The 25,290-nt window shown below is 44.1% G+C and overlaps 1 protein-coding gene across 4 annotated transcripts in view; it reads left to right on the forward strand.

Annotated features, from left to right (window-relative positions):
* Positions 1 to 25,290, forward strand: part of KCNK10 (potassium two pore domain channel subfamily K member 10) — a 375,826-nt gene that overhangs the window by 269,758 nt on the left and 80,778 nt on the right. For all 4 annotated transcript variants that reach the window (XM_085626582.1, XM_085626584.1, XM_085626581.1 and 1 more), the window contains one exon: positions 5,066 to 5,183. In XM_085626582.1, coding sequence (XP_085482708.1) covers positions 5,066 to 5,183 — 118 coding nt within the window. The remainder of the gene's footprint in view (positions 1 to 5,065; positions 5,184 to 25,290) is intronic.

A 25,290-nucleotide genomic window follows, 5' to 3' on the forward strand; every position in this document is an offset into this window, starting at 1 on the left:
GCAGAGCAAACTGGAAGGCTTAGGCAAGAAAGTACCTATACTCTAAAAGTGGTAGTTTCAAACACAGAATATAAAAATAACCTTCACTAAAAGATGTATTTTAATATTCTGAGCTCAGGCATACTAGATTCGTTTTTCTACCATGTTCTGTGGGTCAGTTAGGACTATAGAATGTAATAGCCCAGACCTCCCATTCTGGCCTATGGAGAACAGGTAGCCTTACAGTAGTGAAAAACTAAATGGGGTGTAATTCACTACTAGGACATGCTACATACATCAGGGCATGTCCTACCTCACACATACAATGCGCCCTATCATAAGGGGGGCTTACAGGATGCCAAGGGAAGGTTTAGGGTCTGGAAAGTGGGTGCACTTCACAGCCAAGATGGCAGTTCTGGACTGCACACAGACACTGCAGTGGCAGGTCTGAGACATACTTTACAAGCTGCTTCTGTGGGTGGCACAAACCAGTGCTGCAGGCCCACCAGCAGCATTCGGTTTACCAGCCCTGGGCACACACAGGCCACGCTACTAGGGACTAACAGGTAAACCAAATAAGCCAATCATGGATGTACCAATTCATATGTCATCTTTACAAAGGGAGCATTCGCGCTGTGGCACTGAATGGCAGTGGCACAGCGCCCAGGGCATTTATAACCAGCAAAAACAGGGGAGACACAGCGAAAAAATGGAAGGGAGACTCACGCCAATGGTGCCAGGTCTAACATCACTTATGTCAGAGAATAATAAAGGATAGGACACTCACAATAGGCTTGTAATTGTAAATTCGGCAAAGCGACTCGTTAACTGCCAGCTGCTACTTTCCAATGAGAAAATGTGATTCAATGTCAATAAGAAAATATGTTTCTAGTTCATTACTTTTATTTAAAATACCAGGGCATTCTGATTGTTGCTGAATGCTTTACTTTAAGTGAACCCTGGACTAAAGTACAGGGTTACAAACATTTGGAATGGAAAACTCATGGATAGGAGCCTGGTATCTTGATGGTTTGGAGTTGCCAGAGCATTAGCACAGGGGCCTTCTTTTATCGCATTTGCATACTATGCTGCACATAATCAGATATTGTTATGGGTAATGTTTGGCAAACTCTGTCCTTGCTATTCCAAGGCATGATGTGCCTTCCTATCTAATCCAATTGAGTGTATCTTTAAGCAGCCTCTTTTACATCCCTCACACATGTTTGATCAAAAAGACACAACTGTGACATTTCCGCATTTCATGCCCAAGAACAAATAAACACTTTACATTTTTGAAAGCCCTTCCAACTGAGCCACGAATTTAAATCCAGGTAAAATATATTGCTTCTGTGCTGTTCGCTTGGTAAGTCTGTGTTTTTCATCTGACTTGAGCCTTCTGTAGTATGAGTACAAGACAAGAAATAACTGATTAATGTTTTTTAAATGGATGATATTATTGGCTGCTGAGATCACAAAATAATGCGTATAATATTATAGTGCGAAAAAACGACATTTCCTTTATAAAATTATTTTAAGGACTGTTACGGCTACAATCCAAAACCTATAATCTATTTAAACTCCTCAGTTATGGTTAGCTACATAACCATGATGTCCCGGGAATGAACTACTCATGAACTCATAGATTATATTATAGCTGACACCAATAATTACATCAGCAGTAACACTGCATATAACAAGAACCACAGTCATGGCCTACATGACTCCCATAGATTATGAAGAGACCAGAGGTTGCAATGTATTAGTATTTTCTCGTATGAAAATTAAAGCTTTCCATACTGCTGTCAGAAGAAAAACACTGATGCAGTTACATTCTGAAGTAATGGATATCCTGAAATATACTGTGCTGGGTGTTTTGGCTCAATGGAGTAATGCACCACTCCAGGGATCCTTGTTTGACTCCATACTGTCAAGCACCCAGCCCTTCTATCTTCCACGGTCAATAAAATAAGTAATATTGAGTTGGGCAACACTGAGCCGCTATTATCTGTCTGTAGCACCAAGGGACAACTTAAGGTGAATGTGCGCTCTGCAAATACACCTGTTATGTAATTTTCTAGAGGAGAAAGGATGCTGCAGTAAGTATGCAAGTGATGGATAACCTCACATTTATTCAATACAGCTTTCTGACTACAGTTCCACTATCAACCACTAGATGTCCTTACAGAGCGTATGCAGGGAGGAAATAAGTGTGAGGTCATGAAAAGAGCTTCGAAGGCAATATGATAACTCGAAATTTCCAGTCGTTTTTTGGTTTGGATTGTCACTATCATAAGCTTTTTATGGGCCAATTTAATATTTTTTAAATAATAAGTATCAGCTTGTGATGTCAGTAGCCAATAATAATGTCCCTTTAACTGAATGTTTTCATTGAATTACTTGGGCCCAGAAACCCTGCCCCCATTTCCAGCAGGGTAGGGTCTGTGTCTGTGCTTAATATGCACTGACAGTACGGCATGGCCAAAGGCCCAGTACCCTGGCCCACTGCTACTATTTAACAATGGTTATAGGACATAGTCGCAGATTCTGTGCACAGGATGAATTTGTCAATAATGCTGTGTATCGCTCTCCTGGAGCTAAAAGGCTGTTGAGACCTTTACATGAAGTAGCCATTGCCTACTCAACATGGTTGCAGGCCATGCTTTGTAGTCACTAGTGCCATTGTTAATGGGCAATGCAGAAACCCGGTACAGCAGCGGCCAGTGCAGGTAAAAGTGGTGAGTCCCGGGTGGGGGGAGAGGGGAGGTGGGGAGGGAATTTCGATGAACAATGACGAGTGAAAATGAAATAAATCATTAATTTTCCCTCGTCATCGTTTGTCGAAATCCCCCCCACCACTGGGCCACACCGACCCACTGCTCTTACCTGCACAGGCCACGGTTGACCCGGAAACCTACTTCTTCAACAATCAGAAATTTGTGGTTACATTTTACAAAAGAAAGACTGACCTGAGTTCCCACTAGAATGGACTCAACCAAACAAACAAGCTTTGGCAAAAAACCCATGAAATCTGTTGACTTATCCGTGCTTTTGTAATTCTGTATGGGTGTCACTGATGACCGTGCATTTGTGGGGGCTATCTTTGAATGGAGGTCCTTAAAATGTAAGAAAAGCCCTTCACATAATATGGCCATCATAGATGCACACACCTTTGCAGTGGCCATCTGTGAATGATTTTTCTTATATTTAAAAAAACTACATACAGAGATGGAAGATTCACACATCCACGGTGGACAACTTATAATTTATTTAGTTATATTTTAAGGAACCTGGTTAAAAGACGGCAGCTAAGCAATTTTTTAATAAGATAGCTAACTACATTAAAAAAAGCCCAACGTACATATGTGCATACGGTCAAATGGCCATCTTCGAATGGTAAAACAAAAATGTAAGGTAAATATTTACCAATAGCATGGTGGGCGACAATCAAAGTGCCAACTGTTAGAGAATCAAGGGGCTCTTGGGTAGGAATGCAGAAATGTGGAAATAAAGTGGGAGTGTTGGTGGGAGAAGGGGGAGCAGTGAGAGAGAGAGAGGGAGAGAGAAAGACCAAATAGTCCCACATACGCACTGCAATCATTTGATAATATCACTGGAAGGAAGGATATGTGCCACCACATCAAAACACACTGAGATCGAAATGCCACAGGGTGGGACAAACAAAAGACCAGGAAGGATAACCATTAAAAAAGCAGCAGGGAAATGAGATATACAAGAAGGCCATCCAATTATGAGTAAAGGCGACACAAACCCCACTCTATGCTTGTGTTATTCAAAATATGTCTTTGACTATTGACAGCTGCTGCTGATGGCAGGCAAGACATAAACCTTCACAGAGAGGCTTTGAAACTCAAATTCAGCATATTTTGTAATAGCGCTACCAATGAGTATCATTCCCAAGTATTCCCTAGTAAGTGATTCTTCCAAGACCACTATTTGGAGAAGGACTCTGTGTCATTACCTGCGAGTAAAAATCCATTTGACAAATAATGTAATTTGACATTTAGTCATACAGTGGAACTCTAGAATTAAAAGTCAATGAAGTAGAAAGGACTATAAAATACCTCAACGTACCAGTGTATGGTAAATATTCCTCCAAGTAGATGTAGGCCACATTTTTCTACTCTACCATTTATGCTGCAAGCTTTACCACTTTGTAAAACTCCTTTTAACATTAGTAGATAACATATTTTTATCACCAATTGCCTATAAAACTATGCTTCGATAATTACAATGAGAATAGGTTAGTGGAGCAATGTGCTAGCCCTCTGGACAATACTAAGACCCTCATTCTGAGTACTGGGGAAGAGGAAGTGATGTGAACCATAATTGGTAAGTTCTGATTTCCTTAAGTGAATAATAAAGCTAGTGCGGTAAACACTTTCTATTCTGAGTTTTCCAGACAGGAAGTAAATATAACATGAAGAACTGATGTTTAACAAACCAAATTCTGAATATTTAGCCTTTTGCCCACCTGCTTTCCTCCAATGATTTCACCTGCTTGTTGATGGCGAAATTTGTCAGGGGAACACTTTAGGGGTGTGATAACTAACACAATTTTTAACATTTGATTCTTGCTCAAACTACCTTTTGCACAGGTATCAGAATTTTCCTCTCTGCATTAGAACTTATATGTTAAAAAGCTTATTCTTTGCTCTGGTTATTGGCTAGCTGTAGTGCATGAGGAGAAGAAGCCTTAACAGTGGAACAAATCCTCTTGGGAATATGTTTGTTCTGTAAGGTTTCATTTTTGGCAGGAGTTTTAGTAGGAGTGTTGCTTTTACATGCAATGGCAGGATCCCCAGGCCCCTTAGCAGACAGGCTGTCTCCTTGTCAGCTCCCAGGAGCATCCTTTGAAGCTTTCCCCTTTTCCCTCGTGGTTAACACCTGTCTGAGTCATTGATGCTCATTAAAATGCCCTTGTGTGTGTTTTCTGTTGATACCTGCATGTCTGGTTTGTTTCGCATCAGGTAAACAGTAGGTGGTTGCACTGATGAGGCAATAGATGCTAATTGATCATTAATCTATGGAAGTTTTGATGGCTCATGGTATATATCTCTGTTTTCAGCACGCCATAGATGCTGAGAACGCGGGAGTCAACCCCATCGGAAATGATTTGAACAACAGCAGCCACTGGGATCTCGGAAGTGCCTTTTTCTTTGCTGGAACTGTCATCACAACTATAGGTAATGCAATTACAAAGATGCTTGCTGTAGTTTCAAAGCAGAAGTCCAGGAAGTTCTTTAAAAAATGAACTTGCTGTTGACAATGGAGTACTTAATTGTTGGAAGAATAACTTATTTTGTAATTTCTTAATAGTTCCTTAAATTTGTAAATGTGATTGAAAATGTTCCCCAAGTGACATTAAATTCTTTTCTGTATATGGCACTGCACTGCTTCCTGTCAAATGAAGCTTCATTTAGAATAAACTACTTTCTTTAACCCCTTTGTTGCTAAGGTGTTTCCACCCCCAGTGATGAGCCCTTTCTTCTATTTGGGGTACTTTACGCTTATGCTTTAAAATCTCTTTTGAACATATGGTATCTATACCAAATGTGCTTCCTTTTTTCAGTAGCGGCTGCTACCGGATGGGCGTGGGGAGGAGGGGGGGAAGGGGTAGGAAATAGGGAAAAAAACACTTACCTTGGCCGGCCACAGCCTCTCCTCCCTCCTCTTCTTCCTGTCTCCGCCAGCAGCAGGAAGCAGCAGGAAGCACCTGGCCTCCCAGGCTCCCCAGAGCCAACCACAATGATGCAGTGCAGCATTGGGATTGGTCTGAACGTCATGGTTTGGCACCCAGACGGGGACTGTAAGGCTTTGCATGTTCCTAACGTGGCTGTGTATAGCAAGCCTAGTGGGGAAGATGTAAAGTGCACATGACTGTTTGCCCGGCCCTAGAGTAGCCGTAGTAGTGTTTGGCTCACCCCCTTGGTAGCTTGGTATGAGCAGACAGGCTTATCTCAGGGGCAGTGTGTAAAGTATGTGTGAACACATACAGTGAAAACACTACAAATGGACACCACACCAGTTTAGAAAAAGTAGTAATCTTTATCTAAACCAAAACAAAAACGACAAAAATCCAACATACAATACTGTAAAAATAGTTATTGTGCAAAATAACCTTTAAATTGCAGGAATAACGTGAAACACACAGTTCCTCCGACTCGGTGGCTCCTTTGGGGCTACTGCGATACTGAACACAACAAAGTCTAACAATTGCAGCCAACCGCGTCGGTACGGAATAGCTAAAGCGTCGACAGACTCGGAGACAGTACCTTTCTTGTTGCAGCCGACACGATTGTACGAGCCAGTCAGGGGCACCCGTAGCGGTTGCGATGTGAGATGGAAGCTTTGCAGCATGCGGTGTCCTCACGGCTTGGTGCAGGTAGCGGCTCGTTGATGGAGTCGGTGAGACCAAGGCTTGAGTTGCAGTGTGAGACGGTGCTAGATGAGGTGCTGGCAGGTCACAGTGCGGCGATTGAGCTGGTTGATGTTTGAGCCAGCAGCGACGGAGTTGGTGACATTTGTGTAGCGAAGCGGTGCGGAGTGCGGTGCCCACAGGACGCGGTGCAAGCAGCAGCTCTTTGAGAGAGTCAGTGAGACCAGGGTTGCGTTGCGAAGCGAGGCAGTGCTCTCTGTAGTGCCTTCAGGACACGGAGTCTGCGATGGACTCGTGACGGAGTCGGTTGCCCTTTTCTTCTGTGGCGACTGGAATGAGCGGTTCTAGAGACGGTGCCCAGAAGGATGGTGAGGTCTTTGCTGTTCCCAAGACCTCTTGAACAGGGGGAAAGCTCCACTTCAAGCCCTTGGGGATACTTTCTCAAGCAGGATGCACACGCAGTTCCTCTCCTTGGCAGAAACAGCCACCGCAGGCCAACCCCAAACAGCACACAGCAAAGGGGCAGGACTCCTCCTCCAATTCTTCCAGCTCTTCTCCTTGGCAGAGGTTCCTCTTGAAGTCCAAAAGTGATCTAAAGTTCTGGGGTCTGGGCCCCAATATTTATACAGCAAAATCCTTTGTTCTCTGGTGGCAGAGAAGCCCTGTGCTCAGTCCAAACCAGTTCTGTCCTCTCTGGTGCAGCTTCTTTGCAAGAGGTGGTAGGCAGACGAGGCCCATTCAGGTGAAAGGAAATCTCCTCCCCCTACTGCAGCCCAGGTCTATTCAGCCCAGCCTTGACTCATCCAGACTCTCTGGAGCCACTGTCGATCCCCAGCCCCTGTCACTCCAAAGCCAGACAGTCAATACACATCCTAGCAGAGGCACACTGAATAGCTAAGCAAGAAAATACCTACTTTCTAAAAGTGGTATTTTTAAACACAGAATGTAAAAATCACCCTCACTAAAAGATGCATTTTTAACAGTCTGAGTTCAGGCATACTAAACTTTATTTTTCTATCTTGTTCCCAGGGGTAGTTATGTTTAGAAGATGTTATAAGCAAACTTTCCACTCTATCCTATGGGAACAGGTAGCCTTGCACTAGTGAAAAACGAAATTGGCAGTATTTCACTATCAGGACATGCCACACACACCAGGGCATGTCCTGCCTTTTACATACACTGCACCCTGCCCACAGGGGTACCTTGGGCCTACCTTAGGGGTGACAAGGAAAGGTTAGGGCCTGGCAAGTGGGTGCACTTGCCAGGTCGACATGGCAGTACCAGACTGCACACAGGCTCTGCAATGGCAGGCCTGAGTTACATTTACAGGCTGCTTATGGGGGTGGCACAATCAGTGCTGCAGCCCACTAGCAGCATTTGATTTACAGGCCCTGGGCACATACAGTGCACTGTACTAGGGACTGACTAGTAAACCAAATATGCCAATCATGTAATCACCAATCCATAACAATAATTTACAAAGGGAGCACTTGCACTTTGGCACTGAACAGCAGTGGCAAAGTGCCCAAAGCATCTAGACCAGCAAAACGAAGTCCAACACACCGCAAAAACACAGAAGGCAAAGGCAAAAATACAGGGGAAACCCACGTCAATGATGCCAGGTCCAACCTGTATACAGCAATTCATATGGTAAAAATGAAGGACTGAAAAACAGGCATGAAGGAAACCTATGTATTTCTGATATGTAAGGAAGGTACTGCGTGGAGGAACAGTCGTTATTTGCATGCCTCTAAATTTGTGATTGAGCATGCATTTTACAAAATATCTTATTTCTTGCACACTGGCTTATATCTGGAAGGCACGAATGAAGAAAATCCAATTGATAATAACAGATGCTTTACTATTCTGCATTCTACATGTGTACCAATAATAACAGTACCCCACTTGTGTGGCTGAACTTAGGACTTGCGAGAAAACCCCCCCCAAAAGGCGACCTGAAGACATCATATTTCACCCAGCCAAATTGATGCTTTTTTTACAATATGGGTTGCTGCAGATTTTGGGTCCTAGGCCAGTCGCCACCCAGTGAAACCTATCATACCAAGACATTTTTGAAAACTAGACACTGGGAGAAATGCAGGGTGATAAGACTTGTATGTTTCACAGGTGTTTTTTTTTCTCTGGTGTCATACTATGGAATGTACAAGTCAATTTAGTAGAACGCGTAACGTGCCTTAAATCACAAGTGAACAGAGGTCGGTTAGTTCTTACACACAATGGTTTTCTGGGCACGCCGTCAGTCATTTAGTCAAGAAAAGAGGAGGGGCCATCAGGAAATTTTAACTGCGGTCATACAGAAGCGAAACTACAATTTAGCTCAGAATATATTTGCTTGTTTTTAGCACTGGGCTGTCTTAATCTGTCTCCTTTCAATGAAACATTTCTGCACTGCGCTCCCATGTTTGCCTCTAGCAAAAAAAAAAAACCCTATTGTATTGCAAAGGCTTTTTTTGTAACAACGCCATCACTGCTGATCCCATAGAAGCTAGAAAGACCTGCCGGCAGCAGACATTTTACAACAATTAAACAAAATAGTGCTTGGAGGCTGTAATTAAAGCCTCCGAGCAACAACACGCGTAATAGGGGGTGTCGCCATGGGGTGTTATAAAATGCGACAAGGCGGTACTAAGGTGGGACTATTAAGCCTTTTCACCAATGAACAGCCACAGTTTACAGTGGACAAGGACAAAAGCCACTGAAAAATACGGGCGGAGAATGGGCAGGGCTTCAAGACCAAACTCCAATTCAGCATGGCTCGCAGAGCAGTGCATGGGCTGCCCAGGCACGACCTAAAAAAGGTAGGACATGTGCTTTTGAGTTTTACATGAGCCAGGCAGTGAAAAACTGCTACATTTGCTTTTCAATAGATCAAGGCCTATCTCTCCTATAGGTTAGCATTGGAGCTGCCTTGTAACACTTTACTTCCAATTGGGAGTAGATAGAAAATCGGAGTCCGGTGTCACTGGACTCTCAATTTTAAAATGCATCTTTTAGTGAAGTTGGTTTTTAAATTGCAGGTCTGACAATGCCACTTTTAGAAAGCTGCCATTTCTAACTTGAACCATTCGGTGCCTCTGCCTGTCCCTAGAATACAAGTCTGGGTCAGCATGACAGCTTGGCTTTGTGAATTCACTCTAGACAGTCACACACAAAGGGAGCTGAGGTGTGCCCTGCATATCTTGATGACACATCACCAGGCTGATGGGTCTAGCGTGGTGGGAAGAGCTGACACTTGCTCCTGAATAGGGCTGTGCCTTTCCCACACATAGAGGTGTATACCTGCCTTTAGTGTGTCTGGAGCCAGGTCCAGGAAGGTCAGGGTCTTGTGCAATACAAAGACCTTTCTTTGAAGTCTCCCTACTTCAAAGGTTAAAATAGGTATACGTTTTTGAACCCTGATACCATATACTCAGAAAACTTCTGGACTGGGGACATCCTACTAGGAAGAAGAGCTGTTGTGCTGCCAGGAGGGACTGCCAAATTGCTGCTTGCCTTGCTGTGTTGGCCTGCTATCTGCTGCTTCTGGCCTTGGAGTGAGAGGAATGGGCTTTACTCTCAACATCCTGCATCTAAAGGTTCTCCAAGGGTTGTTGGGCTTGCCTCCTGTTGGAAGTCTCAAGGATATCAAAGACTTCACCTGCATCTTACTACCAGCACCTGGGCTCCTCTGTTGTGAGTCCTGCTTTGCCAAGTGGTGCCAACTGGGCACTTGGAGGTGAGTGGTTATGCTGCAACTCACAAAACTAATGCATCGACTCCAAAACGTCATTTCGGAACCGGCACATCCCTGGAAATCCGACGCATCGCCGCTGCCTGCACAGAAAGACCTGGTCCCTACTCACTGAGTGTGCGATGCATCGACCTTAACCTACAATGCAGTCCTGACTTTGCTGATGCATCGCTGCTGTCTGAACTGAAGCCATGGTCCCTGCTTACAGAGTTTTCAACTAAACAACCTCGGCTTAAAATACAGCCTCAAGTTGCCACAGAGCCACCGAAGAACTGCTGCTGTATGAGACTCAGACACCACTCCACAGATGTCTGTGATACACTGTCCTGACTCCGACACATCCCAGGCCCGGCATGGCTTCTCATTGGGGCTGCACCTCCAGCTCAATCGTTCAACATTGACGCATTGAAACCGACGGACAGCGCTCTTGACATCCATGCATCAATGACCTTGTCTGACTTCGGAACTGATGCATGGCCTGCAACAGTGACGCATCACCTCTGGATCTCAATGCGTCGTCCCCGAAGCATCCATGCATCCAAGGTACTGTCAGCGGGCCTGCATGACTCCTGAATCAGGCTCGGGCTCTATCGCGGTCGGACTGAACGTTTGGATTTGCTACAGTCAAGCACAACCCGATAGCACCAGTTGGAGCTATTGCCTTCTAAGTACTGCATTTTGATTTAATCTGGCAAAATTCTTCGCTTGACTTTGTTAGTTGGAGTTTTGTCGTTTTGGGCTTGTTTTGGCTATTTTTCTAAACTGGTGTGGTGTACTTTTGTGCTGTTTTCACTGTGTTACTGTGTGCACAAATACTTTACACATTGCCTCTTTAGTTCAGCCAGTCTGCTCTGTGCCAAGCTACCACAGGGTGAGCACAGGTAAACGTTTAGTGTGAAGTACACTTATACTGACTAGAGTGGCGGTCCCTACTTGGACAGGGTGCTTACCTCTGCCAAATAGAGACCCAATTTCTTGCAGTGATAGTGATGGGGTCCGTGGAGAAGGTCATTAGTGAGGGGGACACCAAAAATGATTGTCACACAGGGTGTCACCAGCACTAAAGTCGGCCCACCCTGTGTATACTCGCAGGCCGTACATATAACCAGCAGAGCTTTTGCACAACAAGTACATCTTGATGTCATAGTAAGTTTTTTTACTGAGTGCCTGAACAGCAACTGCCCTTTGTACAAGTTCAAGGACTCTCCAACAGCTACACTCTTGCCATCTATATAAATCTCTGGAAATTTGGCAGACAAATGTTCCATGACAGTCTAAATTTTGAACAACCTGTGATGGTCTAGTTGGCCCTGGGGTAATGTGGCAGAATTCTCATTAAAATGCAGCATACGCTGCGAAATCAAAAACCTGTCTCTGCTGTGACCAAACCCTATGAGTAGACCAGTAGGACTCTATGATTGGTTGATGCACTCTTCCCATGTTCAGTGTTAGGGCCAGAATTTGTTTTCCAGCTCCCCAAGTGAAGTAGGAATACTCAGGTTTTTGCCAGAGTGGCTCCATGCTCCCTCAGAAAATATTTGCAGTCTGTTTTCTAACTAAACCTTCCTGGCCTAGGTAGAGTGCAGAGGTACTCACAGAAAGAAACGCTCTGTGTGTGTGTGGTGTGTATGTGTGTGCGTTATGAATTGAAAGAATGTAATGCAAGGCTGTGAATCTGTAGTAAATTGAGATCATAACAACATTCTCAAAACTAGCACTTACACAGTGCTTAATTTGAGCCTGTGGTTTACGGTGCACGGCACTGGCACTTAGGGGTCTATTAGGATGGCGGTTGGAAAATCACTCCGACCGCCATGATAGCGGGAAAATACCACCCGCTAGGACTGCGTCATAACCGCCAGTCCAATTAGTATGCTCCGCAGTCAAAATCCGACCGCGGCGGTACGATCGCGGCATTCAACATTGCGGCGGTTGCTGCTGCCAGCAGCACCGCCGCGATGTCCAAAAAAGCATGTCCAGCATATCCCTGCACTGCGTGGCAGGCACTGCACAGTGCCTGCCACCTGGTACAGGGACATGTAGGGGGTTACCATGGGTACCTCCCAGTACACCCACACCCCCCAAACACATTGGGGGCCCGCAATTGGCCCCCAGAGACATTCTCCGCATGCCTTTCCATGGCGGCTCCACCACCGCGGAAAGGCTGGCATGATGCCGGCGGAGCCTGACCCTGCACTGGCCCCATTTTAGCGGTCCAGCTCCACCCGCCAGGCAAGCGTGCGGACTGCTACAGGTGGAAAAGTGGCGGGTGGAAAATCTCACCACCGCGGCTGTCACCGCCATGCTAATGGGACCAGTGGTTTTCTGGGTTGCGATCGTGGGCGATGACCGCCGCCGACCCGGCGGCTGCCTTCCGACCGCCATCCTAATAGACCCCTTAGTTGGTTGCCGGTGTTTGGCACCAGCACTTAATTGTCAACACCGCACTTATGACAGTCTGCCACAGGGTGGCGCCGCTCATCTATTTTAGAGATGAGAAAAACAAGGGGTTGTTTACCAATACAGTATTTAATCAAAATTATTAATACCTTCCTCCCCAGCCATTCCTTTTGCTTTGGGCACCTGGAATAATCTGAACTGTCGCATTTGCAGGCAAGAGAGATGGTTAGTAGTTGTTCTGGTACCGCAATTGGCAGCGATGACAGGGGCAATGGTTGGTGCAAGCTGCAGTGTCCTCCTGGTCAGAGACCTGGCACCTATAATTTTACAAATTAGGCACTGCAATTACCGGACTCCAAGAAATTCTCCAAAGTTCCAACACTGCTAAGAACTTCTTCAAAAAAGTTAAAAGAAAAAGATGTAAAAAATGTGCACATATTGCAACAAGCACAATAAGGCAATAGCACATCATGCTACACTTGTCCCTGATGCCAGGAGAAACATCTTTGTGAAATGTGCTCCTTGTGAAAGAGCAGAACATGTGTAACTCACAATCAATTTAAGAGATTTGCACCATCTGCTCACCTGCTTGCACCTCCCACAGCATAGGGAAATGTGTCAGCTTACATCGGGAATTGATCAGTTGTTGTGTCATTCAAATTGTATTCCCACCCAGCACAGCGTATATCACTAGGGAAATGGTTGAGCACACTTATGCCATTTATCAGTTATTGTGCCGTTCAAAACCCCGTGTATATATACATAAGATGACCCGATCAGTCACCCAGGTAAGAGAAAACAACCATATGTCATATAATGACCACTGAGGCATTGACTCATGCATTGGGGGGGTTAACACTCCAATATTTGGTGTCCAGGGAGCACCAGAAAAGCCACGGCCACATTTAAAGAAAAATGCCAGCCATATTTTACCTTCCCTAAGGGGACTGGTTGCACTCCCCTTGGTGCCCCAATCGGCCCCCAGGGAACAAAAATGTCCAAATATTATTAATTTATTTATAGACCCCTGGCGAGGTGACCCATGTGTGGTGAGGCAAACCAAGCCAATGCTTTGTGCACTGGGAGCACCAGGAAGGTCCCAGGCACATTTCCCCAAAATGGCAGACAAATTTCCCCTTCCCTGTGGGAGCCGATCGGCCACCCAAGGAAGGGAAATGATAAATAATTGCCCCTAGGCGGTTGACCATTCGACCATGGCGGGGGGGGGTGAACACCTTCCCCTATGCAAAATAAGGCATCCCTGGTGACCATGGTCCACCTGCGATCTATAAGCAGGGCTCTGGGCAAAAAGGCTTTGCTCTCTCCTTTCCAACAAGGTCTCTTTTTTGCTGCACGAGATGCATAGAAGCCACTGTTCAGCACAAAAATGTAAATGGCTGTCAGATTTTCCTTCCCTGAATAGGGGGATGCTGCCCTCCCCCATGGACCGATGGGCCGCCCAGAGAAGAGAAAACATAAATATATATTAAACATATTTTATTGGGTTTTCAAAGTACCAGTGTTGCATTATCAATTACATCTGTGTTTACATTCCTGTTTCATCCATGCAAGTCTTGTTGTATACACTATTGTGCAATAAATCAGTTCCGTCTATGGAGTTAAGGCAATAGTCAGGTATTATAGACAATAATGTACTGTTACAAAGTGAGAGAAGCATTCCCAAACAAGAAAACAAACTCCCTAACCCTCCCTCCAGAAACCAGTTTGTGTGGTCTTGTCTTGGTCAAGGATGCATGCAGTTGGGGGCGCATGAGGGTCCTTTGTATGGCAATGCATTGGAAAGTGCCTAATCTGTGCGACAGTTAGGTGGGACGAATGGGCATTCCTTTATACCTTTCAGGATTCGGGTACGTGTGCTCGGAGTTGCTCCAGCAGTTGAGCCCAATCCAACGACATTGGCTTCTTACAGAGTCCTCTATATTCCTCTTGCCTCAGTGACTTGCCCTCCGCGGTGACCCAATGTAAAACGTCCCCCTCCCAGGCCCGCTCCATAGGAGCTCTTTGTGACTTCCAGCTAGAGCACTTTAGCTGTTTTAGGCAGTGGGGTCAGACCCATAACGATGATCAGGAATTTATTTGAGACAGGTGAGAGTGGCCTGCCGAGACTTGGCCCCAGAATCTTGACAGTGATGGGCTTGACCAGATCATATGGATAAATTCCGCATTGGGTGTGTGACAACGTGAGCATTCCGAAGCGGCCGCATGGTACATAGTATGTAAATTGTGTGGCATTAAATATGCTCTATGTAATATTGCAAACTGTATGAACTTAAACCAGGTGTTAAGGGAGATTAGTTTGGGGTATTCAAGAATAGTGACCCATTCCCTGTCAGTTAGGTACCTCACCGAGTCAGATTCCCATTTCTGATGGAGGGGGAGCAGAGAAATCGTGAGGTGGTCTCCACTGGTGTAACGAAACTTGAGGGTGCCTTCCTGCAAGGCACGTGGCGGGGCACCCTCCGGGTTCAATCAGGAGTTCTGCAGCCAGAGTGCTGTGCTGAGGGGGCCTCCTGGAGCTCGGGTGCCCCCCTGCACCTCGGGGGCTGCGGGTGCCTGTGTTACACCCCTGATAGTCTCTCAGACCACAACATAGCCTGCGTACTAAATGGCTCCCATGACCCAGACTGCGATAGTATAGAGTAACTGCACCCCCCATTAGAAGGCCTACCCCCAATGATAAAGGAAAGAACCACAGTTACACCCAGGGTCTGGCCCGGGGAGGGAACTAGAGGCGTTAGGGCACTAGAGAACGGTCAGCCTCCAACCAAAGCTATGAACCACAGAGGGCGAGGACTGGCAGATGATGAAGCATGACACCTGGTGGTGTGTGATGCCAGTCCGTCAATTTTTGTGATTTGCCCCCACTAAATTGGGCATCTCTTAGACACAACTAGGGACGGTCCTTTCTGTGGTTCCTACCCCCAATGATACCATATAAAATGACCATTACAAACCATAACAACCAAACAAGTTCCCAAATACTCGGTCCAGCGATTCGTCGTTGTTCGACCAAACATTACAAAAACCAGGAACAATTTGAACTGTGAGATAAGATGTACCTTCGCCTGAGGGGCAGGCAAAGAGCTGCGATCGAGCTGGAGAGTGTGGTTTTCATACAGGTGACAGTGCCATACAAAACTGTCCGGACCCAGGGTTGCAAACAGTACAACATTACACACAATCTCTTATTTTGCATAGATTATTGACGTAGAAAGAGGGGACGCGGACATGACATGTATGACAGTGAGCATTCGGCTGCAGTAACATATGCAACGGGGAGATGCAGCATTCGTATTACACTTGTGTGTATTCATTTAACCTCTTGTTTCCACCAGGAGTGTCCCCCCCTTGACCCAAAGAACTGCTGGTGGATGGCAGTAAAAAGGCCATCTCCAATGCTATCAGTTCAGAGGGTCGTTTTTTGGTTGAGGGGACACAGAGGGGAACAGAGCCATGCTTTCCCCGGAGTCTGAGTCCCAGGACTGGAACTGGAACTGATGGGCAGGTGGGTGGAACGCAACTGTCCTGTTCTACATCTGCGCGGGCCACACTGCGACTTCAGTGGTATTTGTGCACGGCGAGTTGTGAAATTGCTGTTCCAACCAGTCCCAAGCACTCTCGGAAGAATCATAGAAATGGGAGCATTGGTCCTAGAGTACTTTCAACTTAGCCGGGAAGAGAAGCACAAATGTGAGCCCTGCTACCCGAAGGTGGGTTTTAATGTCCTGAAATGAAGAGCGTTTGCGCTGCAAGGCCATGGTGTAGAAATTCTGACTTAACCATAACTACTGCACTGGTGCTCCTGCCTCAGAGTAATATACATGATATGGTTAAGTAAATTAAGCATAAGGCATGCTGCCATCATTCTCTGCTCATGACTTTACATATGACATATTTAATGACATGTTAAATTACATCATAGATGACATCACTGATGACAACTCAAATTACATGATTCATAACATCATTGAAAATACAGGACCATTAAACAAATAACAGCATAGCAAATAGCAAATGTCCTACCAGTCTCATTTCCACACTTCTTCCTCATTACAACGGTATCCCAATAGTGTGGGTGGACTATTTGTCTGGGACAGGAATGGCCTAAGGACCTAACAACCGGGATCAGGTCTAAACTGTGACGGTGTGAAGTCATGGTAGTTTGAATGCAATCATCACACAGTCAATGTTTGGCTTGATCCGTATCCAAGCAATAGGCCCACACATGCCTAAACAGTACCATTTTCATTGGGAGAAGTGTAGGAAAGTTGAACAGTGGGACTGTTGCTGCTTGACAAAAGTTCTGGAGTTTTCCATTACACAACAGTTAAGAACCTGGCATTTTTTTACCAATAGTTTGAAATTTTCAGGTACTCAAATGTCTTGGAATTAATACAAGCCAGATCACTTTATCTTCCTCTAGGTCTCTACTTTTTAGAAATGACTGGGATTAGTAGGTTTGGCTGTGTGTCGGTCAACCCCAGACCTTAATACTGCCTACATCCCTTATGCACATTCTGCAAACGATGCAAAACACAGATTTGGGTCAAATCTTTGAAAGGATATCTTCTTGGTGAGGAAGACTAAATGAAAGTACATGTTTTAGAAAAAACATTGCTTACAATCTGACAAACATCATGTTCAATGTGTTGTTCCAGCCAGTCCAGGCAAGGTAGGTCTGGCATCCAGCGATAGAAACTTTAAGATTTGGATATGTTAAAAGTATATGCCTGTATTATATTTGTATACAGACTATGGACAGGGCTCTGTTCCTGCATGCTGGAGATAAGAGGGAATTACCACGAGTTGGAATAAAGCTAAAAATCTGGCGAGCATCATGCTCAGGGCATTCTACTGGCCAACCAGTCGGGGTGAGAGACGTCTCGCATCCAGCAAAGGAGCCCTTAGAATGCGCAGATGAGAAAATATGTGGTTCTCATAGGTTTCTTAACAGCCCCGACAAAAGACAGGTACCCTAAATTTCTGTTTCACTTTCTATTGTTTTCAACATTTCCCAAAGGCGCTGCAACCAGTTTATCAGCTGTGGGCACCCCAAACCCAGTAGAAAATCCATATATGTCTGGTAAACCCACTCTAAGGAGGCCCTAGCTGTACACAGATGGAGTTCTGGCCTGGTGATATATTTCTGCATCAGGGGGATTCACTTGACTGGGATTATCATATTTGTTAAAAATATTGCTAAAAATCTGAAAAATGTCATGTTCAGCGTGTCACTCAGTAAGGGCAAACAGGATTTTGCGTGCATCAATAGATTTGTTATGCCATAGAAAATATATAGTTTTTATATTTTTTATATTGTCCTGAATTTGAACAGTGCACCATAAAAAGTGATTCTGTCGCAATGTAGTCACCTGTGCTAATATTACACAGTTGATTATGCAGACTACATTCCTTTGGAAAACCTACAAGTATTTTTAATCTCCAGACACGTACAGCAAATTTGTCAAAATATGAAAATATCTTCACATTTTCCATTTATTTCTTCAGGCCTCAGCCACAATACATAGTCGTGAATGTACTGGAAAAAAACATAAAGGGAGCTAATCACATAGGTAAATATGAATGTGTGTAACTCTACATGTGCAGATTTACTCTTACACTTTAGTGTAAGTTTACTACTTCTGGTTATTCACCATTTTCAAGTGTAAACACTGCAAAGTGTAGGCTTGAAACAGGAGGTGGAGCCTAATTTACAGGTGTAAAGTTACTACAGCCAATAGGAGCTAAAACAGTAGGAGCCAGTGGTGTCCCCCTCCCACCTTTCTACAGACATGAAGAGTGTCTGTCAGAATGAGCAAAGGTCAGTCTGACAGACACTCTTTATATTCAGGTCAGGCAGCCAGGCGCTGTACTTGCGCTAAATACTCAGGCACCTGGTTTCCTGAGCTGGACTTTGCCGGGCTGAAGATGTCACAGCCCCGTGGGCATGATATTCTCAGCTCGGCAAAATGCCTCGAGGTCCTTACCTCATGACGAGGGGGAGCATCACTGATAGCCTCAAACCTGGGAGTTTCAGTTTTCAGCCTTGAAGAGCCCGGGGCTGAGTGTCTATCACTGACACTTTGCTACAGAGGGGGAGGAGTCAACAACTCTCACTGACCCCTTCCCACTCTGTGACAAGTAAGGAACTGCCACCTCCTCTCAAGAGGAGGCGGCAGTCCCAACAGTCAGGAACCACTGAGGCTTCCCTCCCAAGAAACTGCAGCAGATAAGTAAGTTTTTTAAAATGTTGGTGCATGTGTGTATGTATGAATGTATGCAAGTGAATTTATGAGTTTGTGTTGTGAATTGGTGTTTGTGTGTGTGTGTCTAAAAGCATAGGTGTGATTAATTGTACATGTGTGCATGTGTGGCCCATCTGCCCTCTCTCTGCTCAAATAGCCGACCGCCACTGGTAGTAGATCAGACATGAAGCAAGTCCAGCTCCACACGTGGCCAACCACTGGTGCTGCAACACCCTCCCATAGGAAAAAAATTAAGGCAGGGACTTAAAATAGAACCTTAAACTTTAAAATGTATATCAATTCAATATAATGTTAAAAAAATAAGTGAAAAAGTTTATTTTATGATGAAATATTGTAATAACATTTTAAATACAAAAGTAAATGTAACTTTATTTTTTTTCAAACATAGGATCAAAACAAAGACAACATCCTTACAACCTCACACCCTACACGGTGTAGCATACTACCCATGTAGGCAAGCGCATCAGTGCCCCACATAGGGATAGTAAGCACTATATAAATGCTGCAATAGAATATATTTATTTTATTTATTTAAAATATAGGCCAATATTAAAATCATGCTACACCACTATTAACACTACAGCACTGTCTCTTTGACCACTGCTTATATGGTGTAATATACCCTCAACTGTGTGCATTACAAGGATATAACAAAAGTATTTATAGCCTGTCACCTGGGAGTTTTGTGCCCTTATAAAAGAGATTCACATTCAGCTTCGTGGCTCTGACTGGAACTGCTGGGTGAGTTGCAATATCCTTATAATAATGTCCAGTTGTGGACACCGTAGGTCTTCCAATATTGTAATGTCATGCAGTGCATCATATCTTTACTACCGAAGAGGACGAGAGGTCTAAGCCGGAACATCGCTGGGAGGGATTGGTCGACCCCTGAGTGCTCCCCTCGCGCACCGCCATAGAGTTTGCTGTTTATCACCAGCCAGGAGGCAAGAGAGCCAATCCGCGCCCCTCTCGCGCCATGCAAGGAACCCGGCTGTGTAATCTAATATATTTGGCCAGCAGGCTGTGAAATTCAGCTCAGTCAATCAGATGGTGCAGTCTGAAAACGAATTTTGCTCAGAAGCTCCATGCAAGCCATCACAAAGACGTTTTAAAAGGAATAATCGCTCAGGAGCAGAAAGCGCTGCCAGACAGCCGTGGCATGGGCAACGCTGAGCAGTACATTAGCCCGGAGGGGTCAGTGCGCGCTGACATTTAATGCCGGGTGTAAACAATGCCCGAGCACACTTAGCAGAAAGTGCGCACTACCGCAGATTACTGCCGAGTGAGATAGATCGACACTAATTCTGTTTTAAATCCTATGCAGACATTGCTTTTAAGACCTAAGATCTGCTTTACTGTCAGAAGTAAGGGCCTTCTGGAGTTGGCAACAGCCGGGGGTCGATAGGAGAAAGCACATTGTGTAGGTGCCATTACTGGACTTGCCATGGCATGCTGGCTAAGTGTCTCAGGCCTGTGGCGAAAAGAAACCCTGTTGTATTTATTGATGGGATAATTGTGTTTTAAAACTGTCAAATTCAGGGTACGGATGATTTGTGCTTGGTGGCTAATGGCGTGCCCCCGTCGACTTGCATCTTTTTGGACCTATGAGCTGAAAATGGCGCAATCAACCACGACATCCTGAGTATTTGCCTCGAATTTACCAAATTGCATCAATTTTCAATGAGATTTTTCATGCCATTTTTTTTACTATCAATGCAAGATCCATGTTCGATTGTTGCAATTCGTCTGATATTTCCCTGTCACAAGGCCACTTTAACATCAAATTTGAGCTTCAGGCGTGCCCTAGATTGTCCCACGCAAGCTTCTATTATGAGTGAGCTGAAAACACTGAGGCAACGCTTAAGGAAGAGTGGGACCTCACTGCTATGGCTCTACCATTGCTTGGAGTAAATTCAAGATAGGATGGTGAGCCTGCGGGGCGAACATTATTCAAAGTATATTAAGATTTTAAACATCTTGTGCGGCCGCAGCTTCCTGGGGTGATCACCCTTTAGACCCCAGGATAGGAGTCCTTTTCACACGTCTATTAAAGTGTCCAAAATCTGAATTCAGTCCAGGCTCATCTCTTAATTTAGGGCCATATTTTGTGGCGTCCTATTAACTTAAAGAGCTATGCTAGATCCTTCTAAAGTTTACCTCATTGTAGTGTCTGTAGTTACGGCAGCTGAGTGATGTTGGCTGCTGTAATGTAATCCCTCTAATTTTCACGGCCAACATTCTTCTGTTGAACCTGCAGGTCACCATTAAAGCAGGTGTGTTTTCTATGCTTGGAAATGTGATCATGTTCACCCTCGGCTGAGGGGTCTCCAACTTTTTCAGTAAATCGAGCTACTTATGTTCAATGGAAATCATCCCGAGCTTCTAATATTATTAGTGCTGTACACATCAGACATGATTATATTAGTGGCCATCCTATGCAGATTGCCAGCCGGGATCATCTCCTTCCAGGGTTGTCAGCAGTAATGTAAAAAAAGCTTTGTCAGTTTGGGATGCCTCTGCAAAGGTAATACATACCAGCCCCAGCTGTAATGCCCATGGCACCAAGGTAATATTAGCAATGAGTCTCCTCAATACTGCAAGATGTATCATTGAAATATCAGCTTTAAATACATTTTTGGAAATTATGGGTTCTAAAAACACAGAAATGATTTTTATCACAAATACACACTTTTCAAGTTTTGGTGTACATACATTAAATCAACCAAGCAAAAGCTCGTAATTTTAGTAACTGCTGCACACAGGAGAGCAACTCACAGGTAGCTGGAGAGCTGCCAGTTGCTAACAAGCTACTTGTTGCAGAAGCCTGGCTTGGACTCACTTCTTTCATTGTTAGAAATCCCTTTAACAGTCGCGGCTGCGGGGTGGGTGGGGGTTAAACGGCAGGGGTGTGGGGGGGCTTTCGGGTTAAAAAAACAATCACTTATATGAGTCCCAGGAATTCACATCAATTGTTTGCTTCGATTTACCACCTGTGTGTGTATATATATATATATACACACATATATTATAAAAATATAATTATATATATGAGTGTGCATATATATATATGCACTCATATATATATATATACATATAAATAATATATATGTATATATCTATACATAGATATATATATACAGGTGTTAAATCGAAGAAGACGATTGCTGTGACTTAAGAGGCGGCAGACGATAAGAGTGTATGCAATGCTGGGGAATATGCTGTCAGGCAAGCAGGAGTCTCCAATGCTTCCACCATGCCACCAGTGGGGGCGAATGGGCAGGGTCTTAAAAATTCCAAAAATATTCTGAGCACTAGTCCCTCTAGTGGGGTTGGTTGTCACATGGTTGAAATAGGCAGAGTTCAATCTCCATACCACTGGCTAAATCTCTACTTCTGTTGTGTTAGTCTGTACTTTAGTTCTTCTCATTCTAGCCGCAGGATCTATGCAGATGACCTTCCATGTCCAGTAGTAAAGGACAAGAGTCGAGTTACCTTTGACATTGATTATTTATAGAATTACAGTATTCTCTTGTTAGTAAGTGAGGAGAGAGAATATTGGTTTTGCTAAATGAGGCGCTGTCCCTTTCCTTACGCAGTGTCAGAGGATTAGGGGGAGGGTGTTTTCCTCTCATCATAGTTCAAAAATCATAATTTCTTATTCGGAAAGCCGAAAAGAAAGAGAAATACTTTCTGCTTTGGTCTTGATAAGCAACCACTGTAGAACTGGCCTTGCGGAAGGCGAGGTAAAGCAACAATCTTAGGGTCCCAGCTTGTGGCAGTGTTAAGTTACTGAGGTCCTCACCAAAAATTCTTCTTATCATGTAAGTGGAGAGCTCAGGGGGCAAATTTGTATGTTGCAAGGAACACTGAATTATCTTACACCATTTCACAGGAGAGAAATTCCTCTATTAGAAGATGGGATGACATTGAAAAGTGTCTTCCCTTGATGTTAGTTTGCAGCTCAAACAGCCTTCATTAGATTTCTAGCTCCTTTGGTTATGATACATTTCAGATTACCACTAGAATTTCAAGGAGAATCGTGGATTTTCACAAACTATTTAGAATGACTGAATATGGCAGAGAGATTTGGACAGGAGCTGGAAAGTTGCTCCCGTTATTCATTTTTTTCTGAACATCTGATAGAACTTTGACATTTGGGCAGTGAAAAAAAGAGACTTGCAAACATGGGACATAAAATAAGAAAGATATGAAGCAGGGAGGAAGCAAATCTGTAGTCAGCGAGGTAAAATGGTCATCATTTTGGGAAAAAAATACATTTTATCAGATAATTCCTAATTCCCTGCCCCTTTAAAAATTATCAGATATAGTGAAAGGCAAGTGCATTTGAAATATAATTTTATATGTTGAACTGATCTAGTTTAATGTATCTTTCATTAGTTCCTAAGTGATGTTATTTTTGAATTCCCTAACTCCACTGTTTTCTATGGGAGTCTGTTTCTGTGCCAGACGTTGTCCATGTGTGCTGCTTCACTTACTCCAAAGCTGGAGTACATTTCGGCCTGTTTTGACCCCTTGAGGGCTTTAGTAACTTTAGAAGTGCATTTTTGATTGCAATTGTCTAACTCTAGTGTTGGTGTTTTGTATTAGCATGCCCCTCCAACGCCCTCCCTACATGTCTCTAAGCCACTCCCATTTAGTAGTAATTGTTCTTCATTTTCCCGTCACGCCACCTAGTCCCGTTCACATTTATTACTAAATCATAGATTTGAATGGTGATCACCACCACCATGGAGGAGATCTCTGCACAGAAAAGATTGGAGAGGTGGAGGCGGAGCCGGGTCTGGTGGCTCCTTGTACTAATGCGTCCACTGCAGGGGCTGTGTTCAACCTCATGGTCACAGGTTCAAATCCCATTGGGTCCAGTCAGTCTTTCATCCATCTGAGGTCGATTAAATGAGTATCATTAAATTGGGTAACAGTAAACATCTGTCATTCAGCGCCAAGATGCCTTCAGGTGAACGTGTGCTTTACAAAACACGTTATGTTATGTTAGCTCTTCGACCGAATGTTTGTGAATTGCATTTTGTAGTATGTGAGTATTACTAATATAGTAGTATTTTATGTAGTACACAATGCAAATTTTGAATCAAACTCATTTTGTCAATGGAGTGCTTTAAAGCCCTTCTTCTTTATTTAGACACAATCGTTTTCAGTGTAAGTGTCCAGAGGAGCGCTCAATGAACAAATTATAAAAGGCAATCTTTAAAGTTGGTTGCTGCTAAATTGCTGTTTTATCTGCAGCACACTTCCAAGCCATCCTTATAGTCTTTACATTTATGGGGAACATTTTCTGTTTGCAGTTCATAGGTTTCAAGTGCTGATATTACTGAAGACAGGTGTTTCAAGCAAATGTGTTGCCAAGCAGGAAATGCTCACAAGTGTTGTAGTCCCATGCTGTGACGATAATGTCTTTTGTCAGTCTGAAATGGACCCTGCTTTGGAAGGACTGAAAGTGCCGTTGTTCCTAAGTGAAAACGTCTGGAGAACAGAATCTTAATGTTACTCATTGAACCCAAATAGCTTTGCGATTCACACACAATATGAAACACTTGCTGGGTGCTAGTCGCGGGGCTCGCTGTCCTATTTACTGTACAGTTAAAACAAATATAAGGTGAGATCACAAGTGAAGGAATAAAATGAGGTGGCTGCGAAGATATGAGTGGGCAATTTAAACGAAAAGATATGTGAAATTTCACATTCTAGGGTTCATGCGGCATTCTTAAGGTGAAAAACAATCAGATATAAATAGATAAAACAAAAAAAGCTGTGACCAGTGTTGTCTAACATTGGTGTAAGAAGAACAGAATTTCAGGCTAACCACATGGTTAAGGCGTTATCTTTAGATTCATGTATGCAAAAGTTATCTTATGTGGCTATCCTGAAGAATCGCCATGGATCCGGCTCTCCTGGACCTACGTTGTACACCTTTTCTGCAGCCTTTGATTGTATATGTCCAGTTGTTTATAAAGACTGTGTTAACCACCACCAAGCCCTTTATATTCACTCCAACAGTGTCAGATACAAAAGCTGAGATAGGGAAAAAACGAAATGATTCGTCAAGGTGTACACACCATGGTAAAGAAACAAAGGCATGATTAAACCCTAAGTATCATTTGTCCGCATTTAGCAACATAATTATAATTCCTATTTGTAAAGCACGAACATATCACCCCCTTAAGGGTTTCAAGGCGCTGGGGGCCATCAGCAAGATTAAGTGAGCTACTGGCCAGAGTCACAAGATGCTGAGCTTAGTTGCCGCCTGGGATCAAACCATGAATCCCAGCGCTCGGGAGTCAGCTGGTCTGGCCGCTGCACCACATCTCTCCTCTACTAGATCACAGGCACATTCTTACTTAAACAACATGTGGTAAAAAGAGATTCCCAAATGTGAAACAACATGAATGTTATTGTATCACTTACAGCTAGAACATCTTGGATGATGTGTGCATGTCAGA

This window comes from Triturus cristatus, chromosome 9 (genome assembly GCF_964204655.1).
Source record: "Triturus cristatus chromosome 9, aTriCri1.1, whole genome shotgun sequence".
NCBI classification, from domain to species: Eukaryota; Metazoa; Chordata; class Amphibia; order Caudata; family Salamandridae; genus Triturus; species Triturus cristatus.